Source organism: Sinohyriopsis cumingii, chromosome 1 (genome assembly GCF_028554795.1).
Source record: "Sinohyriopsis cumingii isolate HCF-2022 chromosome 1, ASM2855479v2, whole genome shotgun sequence".
NCBI classification, from domain to species: Eukaryota; Metazoa; Mollusca; class Bivalvia; order Unionida; family Unionidae; genus Sinohyriopsis; species Sinohyriopsis cumingii.
Window position 1 is genome coordinate 145,318,658 of NC_142961.1, and position 25,813 is coordinate 145,344,470.

At 35.9% G+C, this 25,813-nt stretch overlaps 1 protein-coding gene across 1 annotated transcript; it reads left to right on the top strand.

The window, feature by feature from the left end:
- Window positions 1-216: 216 nt before the first annotated feature.
- On the top strand, window positions 217-15,983 carry LOC149808086 (uncharacterized). Its single transcript, XM_089973417.1, has 3 exons — window positions 217-2,384; window positions 13,054-13,708; window positions 13,964-15,983. Exons 1-3 carry the CDS (start codon window positions 2,070-2,072, stop codon window positions 14,656-14,658), a joined length of 1,665 nt encoding a protein of 554 aa, XP_089829543.1. The 5' UTR covers window positions 217-2,069; the 3' UTR covers window positions 14,659-15,983.
- The last annotated feature ends 9,830 nt before the right edge of the window (window positions 15,984-25,813 follow it).

A 25,813-nucleotide genomic window follows, 5' to 3' on the forward strand; every position in this document is an offset into this window, starting at 1 on the left:
TAGGACAAGCAATGGGACCACTTTTCTGAGTAGAAAAACCACTTCCAGGAGCGCTGTTATTAGGTGCATCGCAAAATTCTTCCTCAATACTCGGTGGACCGAATGGCAGTTTTGTTATGATAATATATCTCCTGGCAAGGGAGCTTTTTTTTAACAGCTTCGTCTTGTTTTTCAAATTTTTCAAATTCATCCTTGTATTTTTGAGTGATTCTAGTTATACCACGAGATTCTCGAAATACAAAAAAAAAACATCTCCCTTCTGGAACATCAGCGGTATTTCCATCTAATAATCTATCACGATTTTGCTATCCTGCTGCGGCAATCGCCACAGCGTTCTTTTAAAGTAGTTCATAACCTTCTTTAGTAAACTTTGCTGGTGGTTTTTTGTTCTAGTTTTGGTTTTGGTATAACAATATCTCTCACATCACTGACCTCCTCGCAGGCACTATCAACGCTGTCGATTACTTGTTGAATTTCTTCTTGTAATTGTGGTTGAGCAGCAGCTATTTCAACTGGAAGCTCTTGTAGAATCTTGTTTGTTGTCTTAGTTATTTCTGCTATTTTTCCAGTTGCTTTAGCGGTTTGCTCCAATGAAGGAAGAAGGCCTTTGGTAGCCTCTGTAACAGGTCTAAAAAATTGTTCTGCACCTTCTGAAAATTCAGCTTGAGATTCTTGACGTTCTTGTAGTTTTTGCTTGACAGAATCACGGACTTGAACAAATTTTTTATTATTTCTAATCGTTCTCTAGCTAATCTAGCTGTATGAGACTCCATAACTGGTGCCATTATTGATATAACAATGATTTAATTATAGCAGCAGAGAGGGTGCGACCACAAATAAGTGTCAGGGCGGGTAAACGCTTGTGCATACTTTTTAAAAAAACGACGACGACAAAAATACAGTAACAAAAATAAACTAACACAATTAGAGAAACTCTCGGTTAGAAACTTCGGTTTTGCGCTATTGATTTTTTTTTCGTAAAAGGCAACAGTTTATAAAAAAAAAGGACCTTCTAAAAATTGGTGGGTTCGCCCTCTCTGCTGCTTCGTTGGATTCCGCCATTCGGTAGTCCGGGCCTTGGGCCAGTGTTTTAACCGACTACCCAAAATGTGTTTTAACCGACGACCCAGGGTTCCCGGTTGGGAGTAACTTTTGAGTTTACATATTACTAAAGTGCTGTAATACCTTCCGCTCTGACCGCGAACCGGTGTTTGCCACGACTCGTACTGCAAGGTGTTGCAGAGTTTTGGAATTTGGACGACATTATAAAGAATTTCTTAAAACTACTGAGCACAAAATATATCACATTTTATAGTTTCAAAGATAGATAATGATCAATATTTTCACAAAGTTTTGCCTAATCCACATATATTAATGTGTAGCATTTGGGAGGAAACAGATTTCTTTGTAAAATTGAAGTCCGTGAAAAAAACTTTGATGTAAAGTTTTAATATTTCCATTCTACATCTTTATATTTTTGCTTTCAGAATAATGTGTTTATTTAATATTTTATATTGTTTTTCTGCAAAACAAATGACCCACAAAAAGCAGGACTTTAAACACAGCAGCCAAATTTAAATATCTATATCACACACACACACACACACACACATATATTTCGTAAAGGTCATCACAATTATTTCATGGTTTACATGTATAGCTATAACTACTACTTTTATAAATGGTTATCAACATGATAAACACTTTACAAAATTCTTCATATGCTGCTACTACTACTACTACAATCATAAAATACAATAATAAAAAATGCTAGTAGTAGTTGTTGTGGTTGTTGGTATAATATTACAAATCATAAAATGTAATTTTGTTCTGTCATTTGAAACTCACATTTTTTTAGATTAAATTACCAAGGTTATTTATAGTTGTTGAGCGAATCTGAACTCAATTTGGCGTTGCCTTGCTATTTTTACTTCCTTAACCAATCGACCCACTTACGTTGGGTAGCGAGTCGAAGTGGGGCATGTATGTAGAGCTGATAATATTTCAACCTTTACCTAAAGTATACATATACAAGTTCTTATTCTCCCGTTTTACTACAGTGATAAAGTATGGAGGTGGAATTACTGTCGCATTTTAGTGCTCTGCCAATTAGTCTTCGAATGGCCATCAGTGAGTCCAACCTTCCATGCATAGTGAAAGTACATGAAAGAAAATCTACAAAAGACAAGACGCACGAGTTACCTAACAATACAGTTATAAAGATAGAAAAAGAGACCAGTCTCCAGCTTGTACAAATACGTATTAAGTGTGGCGGTCACAACACATACCCGAGAAGTGAAATATATATTCCAGTTGGATATAGGGGTTCCTTAATACACATGTCTTCCAAACCAACAAGGAAGTCCTACGACAGTGTGGCAGAGGTATGTGACTATATACTGTCATAAAGGTCAGAGAATCTTTCATTCGTAACCTGCCGAGATTTGAACCCAGGGCCGAGGTAAACAGCACCATCTCCTTGCCTGCACGCACCAGTCAATATACCATCACAACTAAGCCCACGTCACCGTAAAGTGATGCGACAAAGTCGGTAGTATATGCACTCATACGTAGCAGACACTCGCTTTTTGAGAATTAATTACTAGGTTGACATGATGTTTACCCGCGGACCCGGATTCGAATCTCGGTAGAGTACAAATTACAGATTATCTAACCTGTATGATCTCATTATTTGTATTAAATATCGATTCTGCGTAGTATAATCAAGCATTCTCTTGTGGAATCCAGGGATTACACTTTCCGTCCTTTTTGGTGCATTTTTGTAATTCTCTCTCTCTCGCGCGCGCGCGCAACCGCTCCGGTGGCCTAGTGGTTAGAGCGTCTGCCTCGGATGCGGGAGGTGGTGGGTTCGATCCCTGGCCGAGTCATACCAAAGACTTACAAAAATGGTACTAACAGCAACTTCGCTTGGCGCTCAGCATTAAGAGGTTAGTGTTGGGACTGGTCGGCCTGGTGTCAGGATAATGTTACTGGGTGAGACATTATGCTACATGTCTGCAGCATGATGCCCCAGTGCTAGATATCACTATAAACTGGCACATTGCAGACATCGTAGCGATATGACTGAAAAATTGTTAAAGCTACGTTAAAAATCAAAATCATATGCACACACTCGCGCGCGCGCGCATTCCAGGTATTTCTGGACGTATTTCAAACAGTTACTTATTACAGGGTAATGTAGAGAGCCATTTGTCAAGGTGTTAGATCTTCCAAACATCAAGGACTAGTTATGTAACAGTTGTTGCTGGTATTTGTGGTTGGGGCGGTGACCTTGCGTAGGATTTTAGGGTTTTCTTTCGAACCAGGATATGCATCTCCCCAAAAAAATCAAGGGCAAAAACAAAAATATGGTCGGTCCCTAAGTAAAGCGGTGACGTGACCAGCCACTCGACAAAAGCGACGTAGTGTGGGCGGCAAATATATAGTTCAAGTTCGTAAGCAGCAAATATTAAATTATAAACAAACCATACCATTCGAGTCTGTGAGAAAGCTTGCCAGTAGCTTCCCTGGGTGGGTAGTTCTTCCTAAGGTTTTCCCGGGTTCTTTCTCCACCAGTATATGTAGCCTGTCATGTGCGGGAAAAAACTGTTACGCTCACAAACAACAGCAGCAACAACAATGGCAGTTGTTACAAGGCATGTCTACGCACACATGGCCCTCTCCTACAAAGTCATCCGTATCTTAGTAGAAGTACCATGCATCTACAACTCAACCTCAGGATTAGTAAGAATTACAAGACGGTGCTTTTGCAAGGGTATTTTGCGCCATAGGCGAACCTGCCACCTTGCCCCCAACCCCCACCTCTGTAACGCGAAGATTCATGAAACTTAGTAAAAGAACGCTCATCACAAACGTAGGTCACATTGATCCATATTTTGCGCTCCACTGACTTGTATCTGTTTTATTTTAAGTTTAGTTGTCAGGCTCTGTTCATTGTACAATTATAAAACGAGATGAGTGTATGCATCTTTATTGTTACCGCACCATTACAACAAAACAAGGTCAGACTGAGCTACATTTGACATTTTACTGGCTTATATTAAATTGCATTTATCTTATGACCACATTTGGCTTTTACCCTTGTCACTAATGTTGCTCACTGTGACCTATATTTCCTATTGATTTCAGTACTGTTCATGCCAGAATCATCAAACTAGATGAGCATATGGATCTATCAGTACCACACAGTTCCAACAGCTATTGTGACCTTCATTTCGCTTGTAATTGTCATGTGTGTGTGTGTGTGTGTGTGTGTGTGTGTGTATTGTTGTTAGGTTTTAATGCCATTTTTCAGCACAGGATATGCTATGCATGGCGGCCAGTATTAATGGTGGGTGTATATATGTGTGTGTGTGTGTGTGGTTACGTTATATATATACATATATGTATATGTGTGTGTGTGTTGTTACAATATATATATATATATATATATATATATATATATATATATATATATATATATATATATATATATATATATATATATAGCTTTGGTTACGTTTTGCGCTTGACAGCACAAGTTTTGGGTGTGCTGTTTATGTTTGAATCATGGAAATTGATAAGTGGAAACGTGTATGTTTTGTGCTACACCCTTACACCATAGACGGTCATTGTGACCTATAAGCTATGGTTTACTAACATAGTGGAGTATTTACCTTATGAGAGAAATATATATATATATATATATATATATATATATATATATATATATATATATATATTATATATATATATATATATATATATATATATATATCCTTTTGCCATCGGACCAGCCTGTGTCAGCTACTATGGTGTGCCTTTGGGAAAGACCATTTGCTCCAATTACCTCAGCACTAAATAACCTAATTGTGTTGTGCTGTAAAACACCAAAACAATACCTAACCAAAATATATATATTTCAATGCTGTATACTTCCTAGCCTAAGTAGATGGCCCTTTCTGACCAGCTTGGTTAGAAATAGGAATAAATTGGTTTATTCATCTATATGAATGACTGTATTCTGTAGTGTGATATTATCATCAAGATGTGAGCTGTGTATTGTATATCTGAAAAGGAATAGAAATCAGATTAGTGGACTACATGCTGAATCCATTTAATGTGAGGCCTCATCTGTAATAACTAATCAAGGCAATATCTGATACACGAATATATGAGGCCTTATCTGTAGTGGCTAATCAAGGCAATATCTGACACATGAGTATATGAGGCCTCGTCTAAAGTGGCTCATAAAGGCATATATGATATATGAGTATAAGGGGCCTCATCTGTAGTGGTTAAAACAATGTCTGATACACGAGTATATGAGGCCTCATCTTTAGTGGCTAATAAAGGCAATATCTGATATATGACTATATGAGGCCTCATCTATAGTGGCTAATCAAGGCAATATATGATATATGAGTATAAGGGGCCTCATCTGTAGTGGTTAAAGCAATATCTGATACACGAGTATAGGAGGCCTCATCTATAGTGGCTAATCAAGGCAAGTACTGATGCATGAACCATGCCTGTAATGCTGGCTGATACTCCAAGGTTACTCAAAGCCTCTGACTTCCACCCAGTAAAAGGTGGCTTTTAGTATTGCGCAATGATAATAGCCTCCATAGCAGATCTTAAGAGCAATTCTGTTTAAAGCAAATAATATGAAATTAATCGCTGAATTCTATTAATATTCAGGACCGGCCCTTGACCGAATGGCGCTTTATTCGAGGAGTGTCTTTGGCTCCCTCACCCCACCCCCCCTTTTACGTACATCTTGCCGATAAAAATTTGTTCTAAAAATGTAAAGATAAAAAAGCACCAGAACAGCTTAGTTAGAAGGGGACAAGTATTTTCTTGTCAACATCTCTTTAGTCCGAATATATTTTCTGCCTTATCATTGATGTTTACAATGGTTATTATAGACTCCAAAGAGTTTCGTAGAGTCGAGCTATGTAATCTATGATTAAATTAGTTACAAGGAAAGATCCAAAGGAAAGATTAAAGAAAGCAATGATACTGGATATTATTTAGTTATGAATACACCAACAAAGCTTTAAACACGGAAACCGCTCTGATGGCCTAAGTGGTTAGAGTGTCCGTCACAGATACGGGAGGGTGAACCCCAGCCGAGTCATACCAAAGACTTCTAATCAAAATGGTACTAGCATCAGAGGCATAGCTGGGGGGGGCAGGGGGTACATATATCCCCGGGCGCAAAGTTACAGGGGCGCCAAAATGAGGCTTACAACGTTACATTATAATAAGTAAACAAGGGTAATATTCAAAAATGTGATTAAACGGGGAGGGGGCTGGGCGCCAATTTTATAGTTCGTCCCCGGGCGCAAAATATCATAGCTACGCCTCTGACTAGCATGGAAAAGCAAAGGAGTACAAAGTAAGTGTGACGTTAAACAATGCATGCTTAAAACTCACTCACTTTACTTTCCTATTTGGTTGCATAAATAGTTTAGTAATTTAAAACGTTGAACTAGTTACAAGCCGGTTTGAGCAGGCCTGCGTACATGTACATTTTTTGGAGCAACAAGGTATTGATAAAGTGCGTATATGACCCATATCGGTGGATATACTGTAATGTTTGGGGATGTGATATTTCTTTTTGTTAAATATCAAAACTGTATCCGTAATTTCTTCCATTTTGTTTAACTTCATGAATGGGATAGACATTGATTACGCAAATATATTTCTTTATTGTTTTGCAGCATGATTATGCCATTATTACTGAAAGCATGCCTGGCTATCCTGTATGAATTTGAGAATGCGACCGGCCGTTATAAGTATATGACGAATTGTGTCCAGTTAATAATTAGAATGTAAAAAAAATAGCTTATTCTATTAAACATGCTGAATGAATAATTTCAAAAATAGGAAAACAAAGTAGCAAACTGCACTGCAATTGTAAGGCATACACAAATCGCATCCAGGATATGAACCGATATTGTCAGAGCAGATACGACTGTTACTGCGGTTGTATATGAGAGGCGTCACTCAAAAGGATCATTTTGAATTTTGTAGATTCTGTTATATCCTGGACACCACCTTTTACCTTTTGTTGTCAACTATGTTTAAATAAATTATATATATATATATATATATATATATATATATATATATATATATATATATATATATATATATATATATATATATATATATATATATAATAAAATGTTATTTATAGGTGATGTTACGTTTCTTAGCGCGCATGAATAAATTCTCACGACCAGACACTAAAAAGGTAATAAAAGTTTTATTGAAACATAATAGAAAATAATTAAAATAATAAATACTTTATTTATTTATTTATTTATTTATTTATTTATTTATCGTATCCAAAAATATTTTATATCAGTCTGGTATTAAAACAAATTCACAAACGAGTGCCAATAAATTTAACTGTGGTTGTTTAATGATCTCATCAACCAATCCCATCAGGAGTCAATGCAGAACATGACACTTGCCGGCTGTGTGATGTTGACTCTGGATACAGCAGTCAATACAGAACATGACACTTGCCGGCTGTGTGATGTTGACTCTGGATACAGCAGTCAATACAGAACATGACACTTGCCGGCTGTGTGATGTTGACTCTGGATAACGTCTATAGTGCATATGCTGTTAAGGCCCTACTAAATTTCTTCATTACTTTTTTTTTGCACTAAAAATACGAAGTAAGAAAATATATTACTAATAACCATTTTACCTAATTCGGAATGACAAGTATTGATGAACAATTATATATATATATATATATATATATATATATATATATATATATATATATATATATATATATATATATATATATATATATATATAGTTAAAAACAGATCTCTTCTCATAGGATCATCAATAATCAAAGGAATAAGAACAAGAGGGTTATATAAAACTGACGTAAAAACCCGTAGAGGTGCAACTATTAATACTATTACAGAAAAAATATTGGAAATGGATATGTCACCATATCATGCTGTAATTCATCTGGTGGCAATAATTACAGTAATGGCCAATCTTTGAAGGGCATTGAGGATGATTATGAAAGCTTACCGTATGCCATCAGGTCCAAAAACACAGAGTGTAAAATAATCATCTCAGGTCTACCGCCAAGAAGGGATGCGCTTATGACTCAACTAAATGACACCCTTAGTATGTTGTGTGAAAATTTCCAAATATTCTTTGTTCCGTAATACTGAACCTTTTTCAAAGACAATAGAGTGAACCAACAATTATACCAGCGAGACCAAATCCACTTGTCCAACAGTGGTACTGCCAATCTCCTTAGGAATATAGACCAGTACATAAGACTTATAAAAGGGGTTAGGCATGAGTCAGACAAATGATTGTATTGTGGAGAGCACGGTCATGTAACACAGCGGTGTCTCCATGGAAAACAGATTCGTTGCCATCTCTGTAACGAACTAGGACATAAGCAAAAGTTGTGCACATACCAATAGGTAGAAGGCTATGATGTACAGGCCTATGCAACACATATCCAGCAACAGAATGCATTAGAATATGTGTCGACTTTTCAATGTAATAATTATAATTCTATAAACAGGTTTCAGGCACTATCTGATTTGTGTACAAAGTGCAACTTGTTAACTTGTAAACAACTATGTGATACTGTTCAAGTACTTCCCCCTCTGTGGTTCCTCAAGTGTCTAATATGGCAATGTCTTCTTGTATGTATGTAAATCAGTCTCATATTGAACATTCTCATGTATCCACTACACGTGGTGATGGTACAACAGATGGATCTTTTATGCTATCTTCTTCATGTGTTTATGTAAATGATCAAGGCAATATAAAGAACTCTGTCAAGTCTAAAAACAATACATGGCATACTACCTTGTCTGAAAGTCAATCCTCTGATCAAAATTGTCATGTCTTTTGGCACCTCAGAAGAGGTCTGCAAGTAATCAACCTAAATATTCAACACATCATCCCTAAACTGAATGAGATAAAGTTAATATTAAAGTAAACTTGATCAGTCAATATTCTAGGTCTATGTGAAACCTTTCTTTCGGATGATACTGATGATTTGGCTCTCCAAATACAGGGCTTCAACTTTGAAAGAAAAGATAGAGAATCCATGGGGGGTGGGGGTATTCTTCTCTATGTAGGCAGTTCCATTAGTTATAACAGACGTGTTGATCTAGAGTCTATTAGGGTAGAGAGCATCTGGATCCAAGTAACCCTTGCCCAATCAAAGCCAATACTCTTATGTTCGGTTTACAGGCCACCTAGTTCCACAGCTGATTGGATTGATAAATTTGAGGTTCAAATTCAAAAAGCATTACTAAAGGAAGATTTAGAAATTATCATATTAGGTGATTTTAACATTGACTACATGAAAACTCCACGATTAACATGGATAAGTAGCTTTGAAACTTACAACTTTACTCAATTAAATAACACCCCAACTAGAGTAACGGATAAAATTGCTACTATCAGTGATCATGTCTATACTAATAAACCTGAAAACATAAGTATAATTAAGGTGCCAGTGTATGCGCTGAGTGACCACTACCCAGTCTGTATAACTAGACATGTTCCAAAAACATCTAAAAATGGCCAACACATTGAAATACAATACATGGAGTTCAAACAGTTCGATGAGGAAATGTTCTTAAATGATTTAGTTTGCAAACCCTTCCAATCAGTCTGCAATATAGCTGATGTCAACACAGCTTTGGACAAATGGTATCAGATGTTCAATGCAGCCTTAGACAAGCATACCCCAATTAAAACAAAAAGGATTAAACACCAAATTACACCCAAGTGGATTACCCCTGAGATCAATGAGGCTAGGCACCTAAGAGATAATTTCCACAAGAAAAAAGACATGAAACGCTACAGAAAGTGGAGAAATAAAACTAAGCACCTGATAGATAAGGCAAAAGAGAACTACTATAAACAGGCTATTAATGAAAGTAAGAGTACCAAAACATTGTAGAAGCATCTAAAAGAGCTGAACCCACCCAGGAACAGTTGTCTTCCCCCTAGATTTAAGCAAAATGATGATATAGCAACATCTGTACAAGACATTGCGGAAATGTTCAACAATTTCTTCATAAGCATCTCCAGTAATAGTATTCAGAACCAGACTAACAGCCCAGTTGAACTTGATACTCTTCTATTATTTATAAGAGCTGTTGTTGTTGTTGTTGTGGGGTTTAACGCCATTTTTCAGCACACGATAGGCTATACATGGCGGCCAGTATTAATGGTGGAGGAAGAACACGGGAAAACCCTGGAAAGAACCACCGACCCACGAGAAGTTACTGGCAAGCTTTCTCATATACCCACATTTGGCGAATTTATAAGAGCTAAAATTCCTGGTGATAATTATTTTTCAATAGCCAATGTTAGTGAAGTTGATGTTTTTGATATGCTAATTAAGGTGAATATTAATAAATCCTCTGGATTGGATGGGATTGGTCCTCGAATTCTTAAAATTGCTGCACCAGTAATAACAAAGTCACTAACGCATATCATAAACTTAAGTATAATGAGTGGCAATTTTCCAGAAACATTGAAATGTGCAAAGGTTACACCTATCTTTAAGAAAGGAGAAAAGGAGGATCCAGGAAATTACAGACCAATATCAATTCTACCTGTATTTTCAAAACTATTTGAAAAACATGTAGCCATTCAGGTCTATACATTTTTTGAAACATACTCTCTATTTCATAAAACGCAATCAGGATTTAGAAAGTACCACTCGTGCCAAACAGAACGTACCAAATTAATTGATCTTTGGCTGAAGGAAATGGATAATGGATATATGACTGGGATTGCTTTCCTTGACTTCAAGAAAGCCTTTGATCTTATTGATCATGAAATTCTGCTGCAAAAGTTGAACTGTTACAGGTTTGACAATCCTTCTTTAAATTGGTTTAGATCATACCTAAACCAAAGGTCTCAACAAGTAAGCATTGGCAATATTAGCGCTCAAACTCGCACTATTCATTCAGGAGTCCCTCAAGGCTCAGTTTTGGGCTCTCTCTTCCTTATCTATATCAATGATTTACCATTAAATAATGAATCCACAAATACAGATTTGTTTGCAGATGATGCAACCTTGTATACATCTAGTTCTGATACTGAAGTTATCCTAATGAGATTAAACTCAGACCTTATTAGAGTCCAAAATTGGGCACAACAAAATAGGATGGTAATTAGTGACGGTAAAACAAAATGTATGATTTTGGGGACATCACAAAAGCTACACAAGTCAGGGAACCCAAAACTATCTCTTGCAATAAATAATCATCCATTAGAAAATGTCAAACATGAAAGGCTTGTAGGTGTGTCTGTAGATAATAATTTATTATGGAATGACCATATTGATAAGCTTTGTAAAACACTGTCATCCAAAATTGCCCTTCTCAGCAGAATCAAGAAATATTTACCTATGGAAACTAGCAATCTATACTACAAGTCATACATTCTTCCATCAATAGATTATTGTTCTAATGTATGGGGAAACTGTGCTAAATCTGAGCTTGACAGTTTTTATAAACTTCAGAAACGAGCAGTACGTGTAATTTTAGATGCATCTGTTGATCATCCCTCAAAAGCACTATTTACAGAACTCAAATGGTTCACAATATATGACAGGATAGATTTTCACAAGGCAGTTCTTTTATATAAATGTCTACATGGAACTGCACCAGAGTATCTTCAGGACTTATTCAGGCCTTTCTCAACAAAATACCAGTTGAGATCAATATCACATGGAAACCTTCTAGTACCAAAACCAAGAACACAGCAATTTAAAAAGAGTTTTCAATACTCTGGTACAGTTCTGTGGAATAAGCTTCCACTACATGTAAAATCTGCTGAAAATATTAGAGTATTTAAGAAAAGATATCATGAGCATGTATGTGTTTCTAACAGATAATGGAATTTAATATTTTAATACTAAACATGTTAAAATAAACACTAATTATTGCTATCTTCGTATAATGCGCATTGTTATACTCTCCTTAAGAGGGCCTCAAGGGAGAATAGTCTTTTGACTAATGAGTCACCCTCTATAAATAAAGCATTATTATTATTTTTATTATTATTATTAACAGATAAAATTTCAACTAGGGGTATCATAGTACATGTATAATCTATGCCGTACATAGACATCGTACCTATGTAGTCATCTCATAGTGTAATCTATGTCGTACATAGATATCGTACCCATGTAGTCAGCTCATAGTATAATCATGTCGTACATGGGTATCGTACCCAGATAGTCATCTCATAGTATAATCTATGTCGTACATGGGCATCGTAACCAGGTAGTCATATCTGCCTACACTAGCCTGTTTTCGCTCGGTAAATCATGCATTATTTGCCATTGATACGACATATCACTCTTCATTCGATGTGTATATTCTTTATTTTAATTTCGTCCAATTCAGTGTTTAATTTATAATTTATTGACCATTTCATTGAGAAGAGTCATATTCGCAAAACGTACTGGCCTATACATGGATATCTGATATATAAGTTATGATTTCGTTTTTAATTTTTGTTGCTCATTTTAATGCCAGCGAGTTTTGATTTCCGTTTTATTTATTTCCTAATTCTTTTTAAAGATAACAATTTAAAAAATGAAATATACAACTTTGCAGTACCCTACATGTTTATTACAATTAAATAAAAAGCATACTGGCACGGAAAATAAAAATTGTGGCTGCAAAATCATCGATATCAGCAAGAATTACAGTTAGAGAAATAAAATAAACGTTAAGGAATGTTGTTCTTTACGCATAAAAGATACAGAGAGAGCATGTGAATAAAATACAAAGAACTACACTCTGTAGTTGAGAGCCCATACCGTGCACAGCGTCTACACACCTAATACATCAACACATATTGAATGCTTGGGCCCTGATAGCCAAACATGATCGGACGATACAGTAAAGACTTTTGGAAATATCCAACCCTCAGCATTCTCATGTGTAATATTTAGAGAAAGGGCATCTGAAATCTAGATATCTACATTTCCATTATTTTATTTATTGACAGATCGGAGATGCCTTTCCACTTTGTGTGACTGTTGATCATGACCTAACAACCACAATGATGACTGGACGAAAATTACAGCTGACAAGAGGCACAAAACTCTGGCCGCTCAACATTGTGAAGGATAATTCAAACAACGAACAGTACTTAAGTTGTTTTACTGGAGATAATACTATTTCTTTGCCGTTTGGTTGCGCGGGAAAGTTTGTGGCGACTTCCGTTTATTTAAGGGATTTGGAGAACAGTAGGCTTCCAAAAACTGTTAAAATGGAAAATAAAGTTCAATTTTCAGACATATTGTCAGAGTCGGAGAATGAAGCAAGATTTCTGTTGGATTCTGGGACAACGCCAATTGAAGTAATATCATTCAAGAAAACTTCAGTCTACGTAGGGTTTGTAACTCAACTGGACACTTTAAATTGCAAACACATACTTGTCATTCCTGATGATTTTCAGCAACTGGACTTGGAACTTGTAAATTTGTTGACATCTTCCAGTCCGAGTGTTCTCAAAGAAATAAATGATTACTTCTTCTCCTGGACAGTTGGAATTGACCTTGAGTGTATACATGAAAAACTATTCTGCATCGACAATGACCCGTGCTTTATCTACCTAAAGTATTCCTCACAAAATGAAGACTATATATATTTGAGAGAAGGTAAGCAATTTATTGAGTTTCTATTTTATTTTGATCCTAAAATGTTGTCATTTTATGCGAATACCTGTTTAAGACATTGCATCAAGGATATGCAGCCTTATTCATAAACCCTAGCACTTATGTGAAATTAACGGACTGTCTGTTTTGGTCAAGTAGGACAGTGTCACCCCTAAGGCCACAACCACAACCCCCGAAAAAAGGAATCGATTGCACTCATGCAAATAAGAACATCTTGCATTTCAATTCTTTTTTCAGGTCAAGTGACATCCGGCGAGTCAGAGCAATCGTTGCAGAAAGACCCAGCTACGCCAATGTATGCAAATGACTTATTATTCCAGACAAAAAGCAAAGATAATGTAGTAACTGGAGAAAATGGCGATGCAGATAGAACTTCACCGGTACCTGATCTGCCTCCGAGGAAGCCTAGAAAGGAAAATGAGTCTACAGAAAAGCCTTTCCAACTTCAGGCAGTGTCTCAGCAGATAGCATTGATACCAACACATGAAAAAAGTCATAAAATGGTTGCAACACAAAGATATACGAGTTCTATAAAGGACACAAATAAGTCAACCTCCCTTAGGCAAAAATATGATGGTGACATCGATGACTATTTGACTCCAATAAGTTCTAAAAGAAAGCCTAGTGTAAACAAACCTTTAACTCTCTGGGAGTTGTCTGGACACGAAACGGTCCAGAAAAATGGAATAGGCAGTGTAGATGTCACAACAGACGATAAAACCTTCTTTGATTATAATGTAGAAGAAGTATCAGCATGTTTCAGGTGTTGTGGATTGGACAAAGTTGGGGACATATGTTCTACAGAAAAACTTGATGGCATATTCTTCAGAGATTTAATGATAGAAGAGTTCGAGGCAGAGCCGTTTTGCTTATCTCCTTTTGAAATAAAGAAACTCGTTAAAATAGTCGTCGACGGATGGAGACCAAACTGAAGGACATTCCGCAAAAAAAGTCACAGTTCCAGTTGTCTCATTTCCGATTGTACCAAGAAGTCCTTTAGCTTGCTTTGAGAACTGCACACGTATTAGAATCAAAATAGCAAAATATAGCCATTGTGTTCCCAAGTTGCGTCATGAATTCATAATTTATGATAAGAAAATTATAGATAGCATTGATGTAAACGGATAAGACGTACACAAAATTTGAAGAATAAAAATCAGCAAGTTAACGCGAAAAAAATAATGAAATAATTTTGCAGATCTGAGCAAGTGCAGTGAATTGTGATATATATATATATATATATATATATATATATATATATATATATATATATATATATATATATATATATATATATATATATATATATATTTATTTATAAAGATACAGACAGACAGAAATATCCCTGGATCTTACGCGATGACAGACGACAGGCAGAAATTATTATATATTTAGTGTTATGTGTATTTAAATTAATTGCTTGTCTGTTAGTTTTAAAATATTTTTTATTCCATTACATGTTATTGTAATGTAATATTGTTTACTGGACTTGATTTTTTTTATAGAATTAAGTTCAGTTCTGTTTGATTTGATTAATTTTTATTATTATTTCATTGATGTAAATACCTAATAATAGAAACATTGTATCTAGTTGCTGACCTTGGTAAACAGCTTTTTAAAAAAAATTCTTTCTCAGAGTAAGAATCATTAAGTTGAGTCAAGTTCATTTTTGGACTATGTGACAATTGAAGCGCGTGTCAATTCGTAAGCAAACTTCTATTTTTTCCAGAAGGATGAACTTTTGACTCCCATCCGGGAATCTTTTTTTGCGTCTTAAGTAGTCGTATAACTGATGTTATGATAAAAATTCTATCAGTCGTGCTTTAACATCTGACAGTTTAAGTTGCATTATGTTGTGACCATTGTGGACTGAATTTTTATTTTCTTCAAATTATTTGAATTCAAGTGATTCTTTCCCTAGAAATATAAAGGTGCTCTAAATTATTTGTTGAACAAAGACATTCACTTGAATTTACACGGAATTCAAAACCTGGAATAATATTTTCTGTGATTCAACAAGAGACTACTGACACATCAGTACAACGCTGGCTATTATAGACGTACGTCATCAACTTCCATCTTTAACTTCATCGGGATTTGAACTGAGATTCACTTTAAACATTGTATTGATAGGACTTGTGTTTTTTTTTTTAATTCTTGGATTATTTTTGGATTTAATTTGTAAAACCGTAAGTTCATTTTTCTCATTTTTCACTTTGTATTCTAGGGAAATAAATTATTTCTTAAATTTTACAAAGTTTGTTGTCTTCACTCTTTTCTGTTACTTATTTGTAGAGTATAGACTCGTAACATAAAAAAGAGTATTATCATATAGGTTAGAAAATATTTAAAGCATCATCATGTAAAATCCAGGGATAGCACTTTCCGCTATGTCTGGTGTATACTTGTACCTGCCTATATTAAGTACTATATACCCTTATTTGTGTCTTAGGAATTCTTGGGGGTGTAGGGATTAATGCCTGCAGGCATGACGATTGTTGCAGTAACCCACGGATCGGTAGGGAACGAAGTAAAAATCTTTTCTAACCTACATCCGTGTGTATATATTTGAAACACTTTTTACTACTATATAGTGTTTTAACTTTTATTTTAAGTTTATTTATTTTGTTTGGGTTTTCAAAACACGCACAGATTCGTCTTTCGCACTCGAGAAATTTAAAAAAAAAGAACAAATTTTCATCGCATGTTTTTGGTAAATGCTGTCATGTTTCACTTCAAAATCCTACATATTTAAATATTTGTCGTTGAATTTGGGGGTGTAGGTATATTGTTTTTATCTACAACTGTCTTACTTTAAGACGATGCATTATGAAAAGTATAGTAGATGGAGTTGAGATGAGAGGGAATATATCTTGAAAAATCAGTCGAACTATGAGGCTTAAAATTTAATCCGCTTCATAAATTAATTGGTCAAACATAACAACTGTCTGTCCCATTTTGCACTATAAAGGAGGATTCTTAAGCTTGCATTCAGATGGAGTTAACTAAAAGAGGAAGCAAATGCTTTTAAAAGGAGAGTTGTTATTCTTTGCAATATGCGTGCGTGCTCACCTACATAACGCCTAAATATATATAATGTGCACACATACAACAATTACAGTTTGCTGGTAATTATGCATGCCTTTCGAATGCATGTCACTCAAACAATAAAACTTCAAACACACTTAATGTTTTCTGTGTTGCTTCCCATCTGGTCAAACATTTACGCTCAGCACAAATTGGAAATAGGATCGAGCCATGCATAAATAAGAAATACAGCGCAGGTGAGAAGAAGCAAATGTGCAGATGTGTGTGTGTGTGTGTGTGTGTGTGTGTGTGTGTGTTAGGGAGATTATTTTTGGTCAAGCGAATTGCGTTCCATTGACGTGTAATGCTATCGGGTGTCGCTCCCATAATTTACTTCCATAAAATATTTACTAGTTCAGATCAACCTTGAGATGCCGTAATTGGCAGTTATTCTTAAAGCGGCAACTGAATTAAATGAAAATAAATTATGCTGGCAAAAGAACTGTTTACCTCTCTCTAAAATAAAGACCAAAATGTTTGAATTATTTTTATATATAAAAAACAAGAAATTATCATAAAAACAAAAATTCATCATTAAGCAAAATTGTAACCTTTATTAGGAACGATATTCGGGGTACCGAATAATTATTCTAACATACCTGCGTTACAAACTCTGTGCTGCCACAAGTTACGTGAGTCACAAAAATCAAAATCAACGTCCTTGTTTAGCAGCAGAGAGGGCGAACAGCCTCTAATTGACTCACTCTCAAATCGTAAAAATAAGCCTTCCTGAAATTCGTATAAAAAAAGGATTGCGGTGACTAAGTGCCGAGTATGAGACTTTGCCCTCGTTGCTGCTACTATCCAAAAATTTTATCAAGGCCGACTCGATATCTCGACCTTGGGTCATGCAAGTTTATTGTTACGAAACCATGCGAGGATAACTGAGCCTGACTAAATAAATTTCTAAACTTAATTATGTCCATATCACAGCTATACCAAGTCTGATGACTATTTCGCAGAGTATGTGTATCAACTCCGTTAAACACAGAAAGAATATTACAGTTATCCCTGATCACTTTTGGTATTTTGTGTATATCGTTGAATAACATAAATCACGTCTGTGCTTTTACGCCTACCGCGTGAAAATATCCAGGCAGGATTTGATTGTTTATCTAGCATTACATCATCGTATACAACTAAATTATTAATAAACCCGTCAATATCATCTACAAACGGTGCTTCAATAATGTCAGTAATAAATTCAATAACATCATCACCGTTTTTATTTAACAACTTTGCGTTTTCATTAAAGTCTTTCAGTACATCACAACATCGCTGGTCATCTACAGACGGAGCAACTAAATACAATTTGTCCCATTTCAACCACCTCATTATCAAATTAAGCAACCGTTGCGTTTTACCGCTTCCAGATGGACCTATTATGATCATTCGTACAGAATTTGGTAACGCTGCGTGATGTTTAACGTAGACGTAATAGAAAAGTTATATATTTTTATCATGTGTGTTGCAGCGCGTATACACGCAGCTCGCATACAACTTACATACAACCGCGCGCAGACTGGTAGTTACCGCGGGGGTAAAAAAATAAAATATTTTGGACAGTTACTCTTGGATTTCGTTACGCTGTTGTAAAAATTCCTCGACGGTCGGAATATTCTTTCTTCTTTCTGATACAGTAATCAACGTGTGATCGAAATCTACTTCCTCCGCAATCTGTGCAGAGTGGATATTTTCCTCGGACACCTTTTTTACACACTACACACGGTCTTGGTATTTTGGAGTTTTTTCTTCTTGATAAAACCATATATGGCCCGCAACAAATATTGTAACTGTTTTTTCCGCATATTTTTGATGATCCTTGCGGGAGCCATTGATATTTGTTTGTGGCTAATACTGAAGCTGGCATTATATAATACTCTTTTATTTTAATTCAGTTTTTTATATAATCTATTTGAAGCAAAGATATAAATATCAATTAAATATCAGATTTATTATATAATGAAGGAAAATATCAGCGATGAGGATTTTTTTGTATTCATGTATCGGATCAAGGACAGATTTCAGTTATCTTACCGACGAAGATCTTTTAACTCTTGCCGACGTTAATTAGTTTTACTTGCAAGAATATTCTTCTCGTTGTGCAAACTCGCTTAGCAATTCTGTTTATTTTGGTAGTAAACAACACGCGATGAATATTCTCACATACAACGATTATCTATTGCAGGGAATAATAATACAACATTACGATAAATTTTACACTTTTCCGTCTGATAAGGATTTCAATGTTGTCTAGGCGGGATTTACTGGTCAATCATCCGTCACTGAAATTATTCCCAAGGAGCGATTACGATATCCAGTATTTGACCTTGATACGAAATATATTTGCGAGAAGATTCTCGTTTGTAACAACGAACATAAAATTACGCCAACAGACGAAAAGATCAGCACCGACGATATTATTAATTATTTTTCGGCGCTATGTGATTGTCCTCCAGAGAACGTGCTTTTGTCAGAGACAAATAAAGGTTATCATGTTCTATGTAAATCAGTGTAGGTATCTTTTAAAAAACACAAACAATTACTGAATAACGCCGCAGATAAAAAAAAATCGACATGGCAAGTTGATAAACAAGCTGGTCTTTACAGTATCAAACTCACCTACACAAAATCAAATAAAAACAGTTTGTGTAAAACACTTATCTCACACAAAAATCATTTTACCGGTTCTGAATTACTCGTGTGTCCGACTTCGATTCAACCTCGATGTATACAAATAAGTGAAGAACCTGATAATCATGTCACAATCCACGATGGTGTTAGCGTTGATGAAGATCTCCGGAAATTATCTCTGGCGCTGACAGGAGAACCGGACCAACTTATCGGGGTAATAAACAACAGCGGAAACAGATTAGCCGTTCAGAGACAACCAGGACATTTTTGAAAGATCTGTCAGCGCCAAGATGGTTATAATTACGTCATTGATCGTGTCGAGGATAAATGTGATAATTGTCTCGTTTTTGTTCATTCGGATTGCTTCATTATGAACTGTCCAAGAGGTTCTCCTGGTTCTCGGATAACAATTAATCTTAACAACATCGATGAGGAAATTAATAAAATAAAATGAAATTATTCAGAACTCCGAATCTCGGCGAGATAAATACCGCGTACGGGTATGCGTTTGTCAGTAATATCATCGATGAGAATAAGTCCAAGATGTATTTTACTCAGCGATTGATCGCAATGAATCGCAATTCCGGTTATGAAATAATACACAGTTGATGAATACGAGGTTTGGAAAACAAAGAAACAAATAAAACAAACCTAGCGCTGATGATATTAATGATAATCAAGCTGTTGATGCGTTTTTGAAGACCAGTATTGGAACTCAGATAAAACAATCTGGACAATCTGAAACTGACAAATCATCTGCGAAATACCACACATATGATCCCGAAGAGCGATTACCGCCATATGAATCAAAATTAAAATATCTTAATGATCAGTGTGATGTTGCTAATTTACCCGCGACCAAGATAGAACAAATTCACAAGAAATCAACACAACTACGATGAGCTCAGAAAATTATCATTGATAAATTTACTACCGGTCAAGCAGTAGATGCAACAATGTTCCGGTCTGACAAAATATCTCCGCGAGAAAAACTTAAGATTATAAGAGATCTCCTGTCGATGTTGGACATTCCTGATGTGAGCCCGGAATCAGACTTAAGTAAAACTGCATTTACGATATCTCATGAAGACTTAATAATGCACGTTGAGACAATGATACATGACCAAGATCAACTTAACAAATAAAACACAATGATGAAAAATTGGTCCAGAATATTTCCGGAAACAAGGATACAATCACAAACACTGACCACAAAAAATATTATAGAAAAAATTAAGTTGATTTATAAGGGATTTGGTGCAGAACTAAAATCGAACAATAGAAAAACAGATCGTGGTGATTACACTTTGTACTATCCTGTCTGGCCGGAATCAGATTTTATCAATGATGCAAAACTGAGAAATACAATTGTGGACGATCAAGGATTTTACGGCGGGAATGATATCATGGCAACGGACAAACATACAACATTGTTAAAATTCCACATCTGGAGCGTTAATGGTTGGTTAAGTCGATACGAAAACTCAGATCAGTAATTTGAGACCCGTATCCTTGCTGGGACAACTATCATAATCATATATAATATATGTTTTTGATAGTTGTCCCACACCATCGGGGGGAGGGGAATATTGTCAATGAAAATCATTGATCGGCTCAACGATAATTAATCTTTAGAGGAGCATAAACAGATGGTTCAGTATATTTGACAATGATACAGAGTAACGATTTTTATCGTTGAGACCTGTATCCTTGCTGGGACAACTATCATAAAATCATATATAATATATGTTTTTGATACTTGTCCCACACCATCGGGTGAAAATGTCTTGTCAACGAAAATCATTGATCGGCTCAACGATAATTAATCACTACAAAGATACATTTTTCTGCGAGCGATTACTTCATCTCCCTGCTTTACATCAACGAGACCTATTGACCCATCGAATTTTATCATCCCGGGATTATTTCTGATTAAACGGAGTATTTCTGCACCATCATACTCTTCTGGAGTTAAGGGTCTGTTTAGTATTTTTTCAAGTTGCTCACGTGGTAATGATAAAAATCGAACCCGCCTGTTAAATTCTTTTTGAAACTTCTCGCTGATAGCTACTGTCGAAAATTTTAAATTCGGTGATTTTTCCCCGATTATCGGTATTATTTCCCCGTCGTCAAGCATATATGTTAGATTTTTATACAGCGGCAACATATAATGTCTTGTGTTGTTTTCTGTCAATGATCATTTTATTATAAAAATAATTTAATGGATCTGACATAAGAACATTTAACGCGAGCATATCATCGGTTGTGTACATATTATATATGAATCATATTTAATTTAATATTGCTCAGATCAATGATCTAAGACCTATATCGCTGCTGAGGAAAATATCGTAATTATATATAATATATGTTTTTGATACTTTCAACACCCCTGTAATCTGTGTTAATATTATATAATTTAGACAAAAATATCATGTATATGATCGAAGGAACGATTATCGCCGATCAACTTGCCCCGGGATGTAAAATTACACACAAATCCCTCCTCAGCGATGATGTCGGTATTACTAACATCCGCTATTTTTATTATCCTGGATTTTCTCATAAACAATCGGTTAGATCTCCCACCCGAGATGAACTTGCACGTGAACGATTAGCGCGGAAATGTTGTATGAAGTATTATCAACGACTGCTTGATTCTCCTGGATTTTCCGGTAAATCAGTGCTGATTGTTACACTGTGAAATTTGAATCAAACAACGACACAACAATGAAACAAGAAATTATCGTTGAAATGACGCGTACAATCTACGGGGTAGAAATCAACATAGTGGTGTCACCGAAGCGACGCCGCCGTCCGCGGTCACAACAACGTTGTGGTTTGATATGTCATTAGCGCGATTGTCGCATCGTATAATTTATTTATTTTTGTTTCTTTCGCGTTTAGTTTTTTATCACATTTTTTCATGTCTCGGACTTCACGACGCCGTTGTTTTCGCCGTTCAACCAACATATCATATTCGTGTTGTTTTCGCCTCTGTTTATCTAACGCGTGCTGAACTTCTTTGTCATCGCTGATAATCATCTCGACGATGCTGTCCCGGGTTGTGTTTATCAAGCGCGCGTTCTCTTGTTGTATTTGTTTAATCTCGTTTTTACTTGCGTCAAGATCATCCCGAAGATCTTTTATCGTTGATTCAGATGTTTTCGCTTGTGATTTTAGTTTATTATTTTCAGTTTCTAATGTTGATACAGTTAAATTTAGATCTGCGATTATTGATTTCGCTGAGCTCAGATGACGATGTAGTGTTTCAATGTGTGCGCGAAGTTTTATTAGTTCCGGTGAAACAACCGGCGGTGCAACAATAGCCTTAACGGGGGTCCGCACAGGAATAACTGGCGGCACAACAACAACTTCAACTGTTTTACCAGGCACATCAACATGTTTATCAGCGACATCATCTACTTTGTTAACATCATCTAAAGTAAAATCATCATTGTTGCTTTTTTACCGGCGATGGTCCGGTTTTTTTTTGTCTTTTTCCAAATATCATAAACACGAGATAACCCGATTTTGTATTCCTTTGCAATAACCGCTGAGGTTTTATTTTTATATACCGCAACGATAATATTGTTTCTTCGTCGTTACAGGGTAATACTGATGTTTTGGGCATTATACAACATAAAAAAAATCACATGAACGTGAAAATAATTATTCGAGCAATTTATCGAATTATTGTGTAATAACCTTTTATTGTGGTAAAATATAGCAGTCCTTTTCTTTATTATTATTATTACTTTGTAATTGCACGCTATAGCAATACCAACAAGTAACAACAAAATGTATATATGTGTATATATAATCCATACGCAAAGTATTATACTACAGAAGATTAATATGATTATGCATCATTGATGAAATGATTAAATATTGTTTTCCTGTATATTTACGACATATTTTTGTGCACGGAAATTTCCGGTATCATGTTTTCTTACTGATAACAAATGTTTTAGTGATATGTTTTATCTGCCCTATTTTATCAACTTTATTCAAACAAAGGTAATAATCCATATTTTTTTAAAATGTGAAAATTGTATCTTATCTATTTTCCTCGAATCCTCTCACAGCAAGTGTAGTACACTTGAACAAAAGGGAACTTAAGAACGGGAGTAGTAATGTGAGTCACTTTAGCGACAATGGAAATCACAGTCTTAACACGGTCCTTAGAAAGTAAACATTGGAGCTACCAACCCTAACCGCTTGGTAGGAACCTATGTCCACTTATCATATTTTCAAAGGGAAATTGTCACGCACTGTCGTGCACAGATTCTGAGCTGTCTAAACCTGATGAAAGGAATTATATCTTTGGGAAAGATTAGGGGCCACCGCCTACGATTGGGTTGAACAAATTAGTGCGTACACTTTAGAGCACTCTGACTTTAAAGTGACGACCCTAGTCGAAATTCTTTAGTCTGAACATTTCCTAGAAGAGGGAATATAGTCTCGACCCCAGTGAAAGCATAACAGTGGTTAGTGCTTTCCGCGTAAAACAAGGAAGGGACCAGGTGGTCGTCGTAAAAAGGAAGGCATGTTTAGTTCTAGGACGTACAAGTCCTGAAAGAAACCGCGACAATGTACGCAACTTTAGTTTCACGTAATATTCTATTATTTGATTGTTTGTTTTATGAACATGTGTTTGCTATGAATAGGTTTCCATATTATGTATTGTTTATTCAATTCGTGGAAAGTGTTGATGCTAGAGATGTTATGCAATTTATTTTATTCAATTTCATGAAAAGTGTTGATGCTAGAGATGGTATGCAATTTATTTTATTCAATTTCATGGAAAGTGTTGTTGCTCGAATTGTTATGCAATTTACCTTTTAATTTTACAGTTATTAGTTCATTGGTAGAATTGATTGCATGCCATCCAAATGTTCATATGTGTAGGATTTCATATGGTTATATGAAATAAGTCCCTTTGTCGTTAGGACGCTACAGATCGTCGTGAGTTAACGATAATTACCTAATTATATCTGATTTTGTAATGCTTGGATAATCTTGTAGTTAAAGAATACCATGATTTACACTTTTGAATTTCATGCAATAGTAATCGAAACATGTAGTAGCATATGTAAAATAACACGGTAATATTTGGTAAACGTTCACATGGTAATTTAAGACTTGCCCCTGGAAAGCGAGGTCAATGTCCTACCGTACTAAGTCAGAATTTACGCGGCGTGTGGATAGCAACATGCTCTGAATAACATTAAGTGAATTGTATATACCTCTAAATAGTGGGTATACAGAATTATGGGGTAAATTTGTCATTTAATGAATAGCTTTCTGAGAGGAAGACGAGACAGTCCGAAGACAGGAGCACGGGGAAAAGAAAGAAAGAAGGACGAGGTCAGAATGAAAGGACCAGGAGATCCATGAAGGGGCAGAACATAGAGTTTAGGAAGGATGAACTAGGAGACGTTATTATACGGTCAATGTGAATGAAGGTGATGCAATCGATCGTAGACATTGCGCTCTTTTCACCTCTCATCAATCGTAGACATTGCGCTCTTTTCACCTCTCGTTATGATGATGTAATAAATCGAAACTGGACACACCTGTTAAATTATACTTGTATAATCTAACTTGAATTGGAATTGCCGTTATTAATTTGTTCTGATTAAATTTATTATTTTCTTGTCAAAAGGGGGCTCGTATTGTTTATTTCCTCCCAGCATTCTCGCTCAGTTCTCTGTTGAAATTCCATTCTTCTTTCACAGCCTCCGGGCTATAATATCGAGTGAGGTCATCCCCTGGATAGCGCCAGCCAAACCCAATTAACCACCCCTCTTACTAAGAGGGCGACGTTACAGGGACTTCAACATTAAAATTGGGTATATTCATTTTGGCGACAGTGGGAATTTAACATGGGGAAATTTAACATGGAGTGAATGTGGAATGGAATATAGCGACAAGGGAATGGGGCACTTTAGCGTCAAGGGAACTTCTATGTTAAAAAAGGGTCCCGGCACTTTGGAGTCTAGGGGAATTTAGCATGGGGGATTTTAACATGGGCCGGCCTGTTTACCGTCAAGGGATTGCGACTGTATAGCGACAAGAAAAAAGGGAACATGGCGACAAGGGATTGGGACTGTATAGCGACAAGGGGACAATGGATTGGGTCACCCTAGCCTCAATTGGCCCTTTATATTAAAAAGGGTTATATCTACTTTGGCGTCAATGGGAATTTAACATGGGAATTTTATATCCACTTTGGCGTCAGTGGGACATTAACATGGGAAATTTAACATGGAGTGACTGGGGAACTGAACACAGCGACAAGGGATTGGGACACCCTAGCCTTAATGGGACTTTAGTGTTAGAAAAGGGTATGTCCATTATTGG

Coding starts and splice junctions, on each gene's coding strand:
- LOC149808086 (XM_089973417.1), top strand. CDS start 2,070: ATGGAGGTGGAATTACTGTCGCATTTTAGTGCTCTGCCAATTAGTCTT. Junction 2,385..13,053: donor CCTACGACAGTGTGGCAGAG/GTATGTGACTAT, acceptor ATTTATTGACAG/ATCGGAGATGCCTTTCCACT. Junction 13,709..13,963: donor CTATATATATTTGAGAGAAG/GTAAGCAATTTA, acceptor TTCTTTTTTCAG/GTCAAGTGACATCCGGCGAG.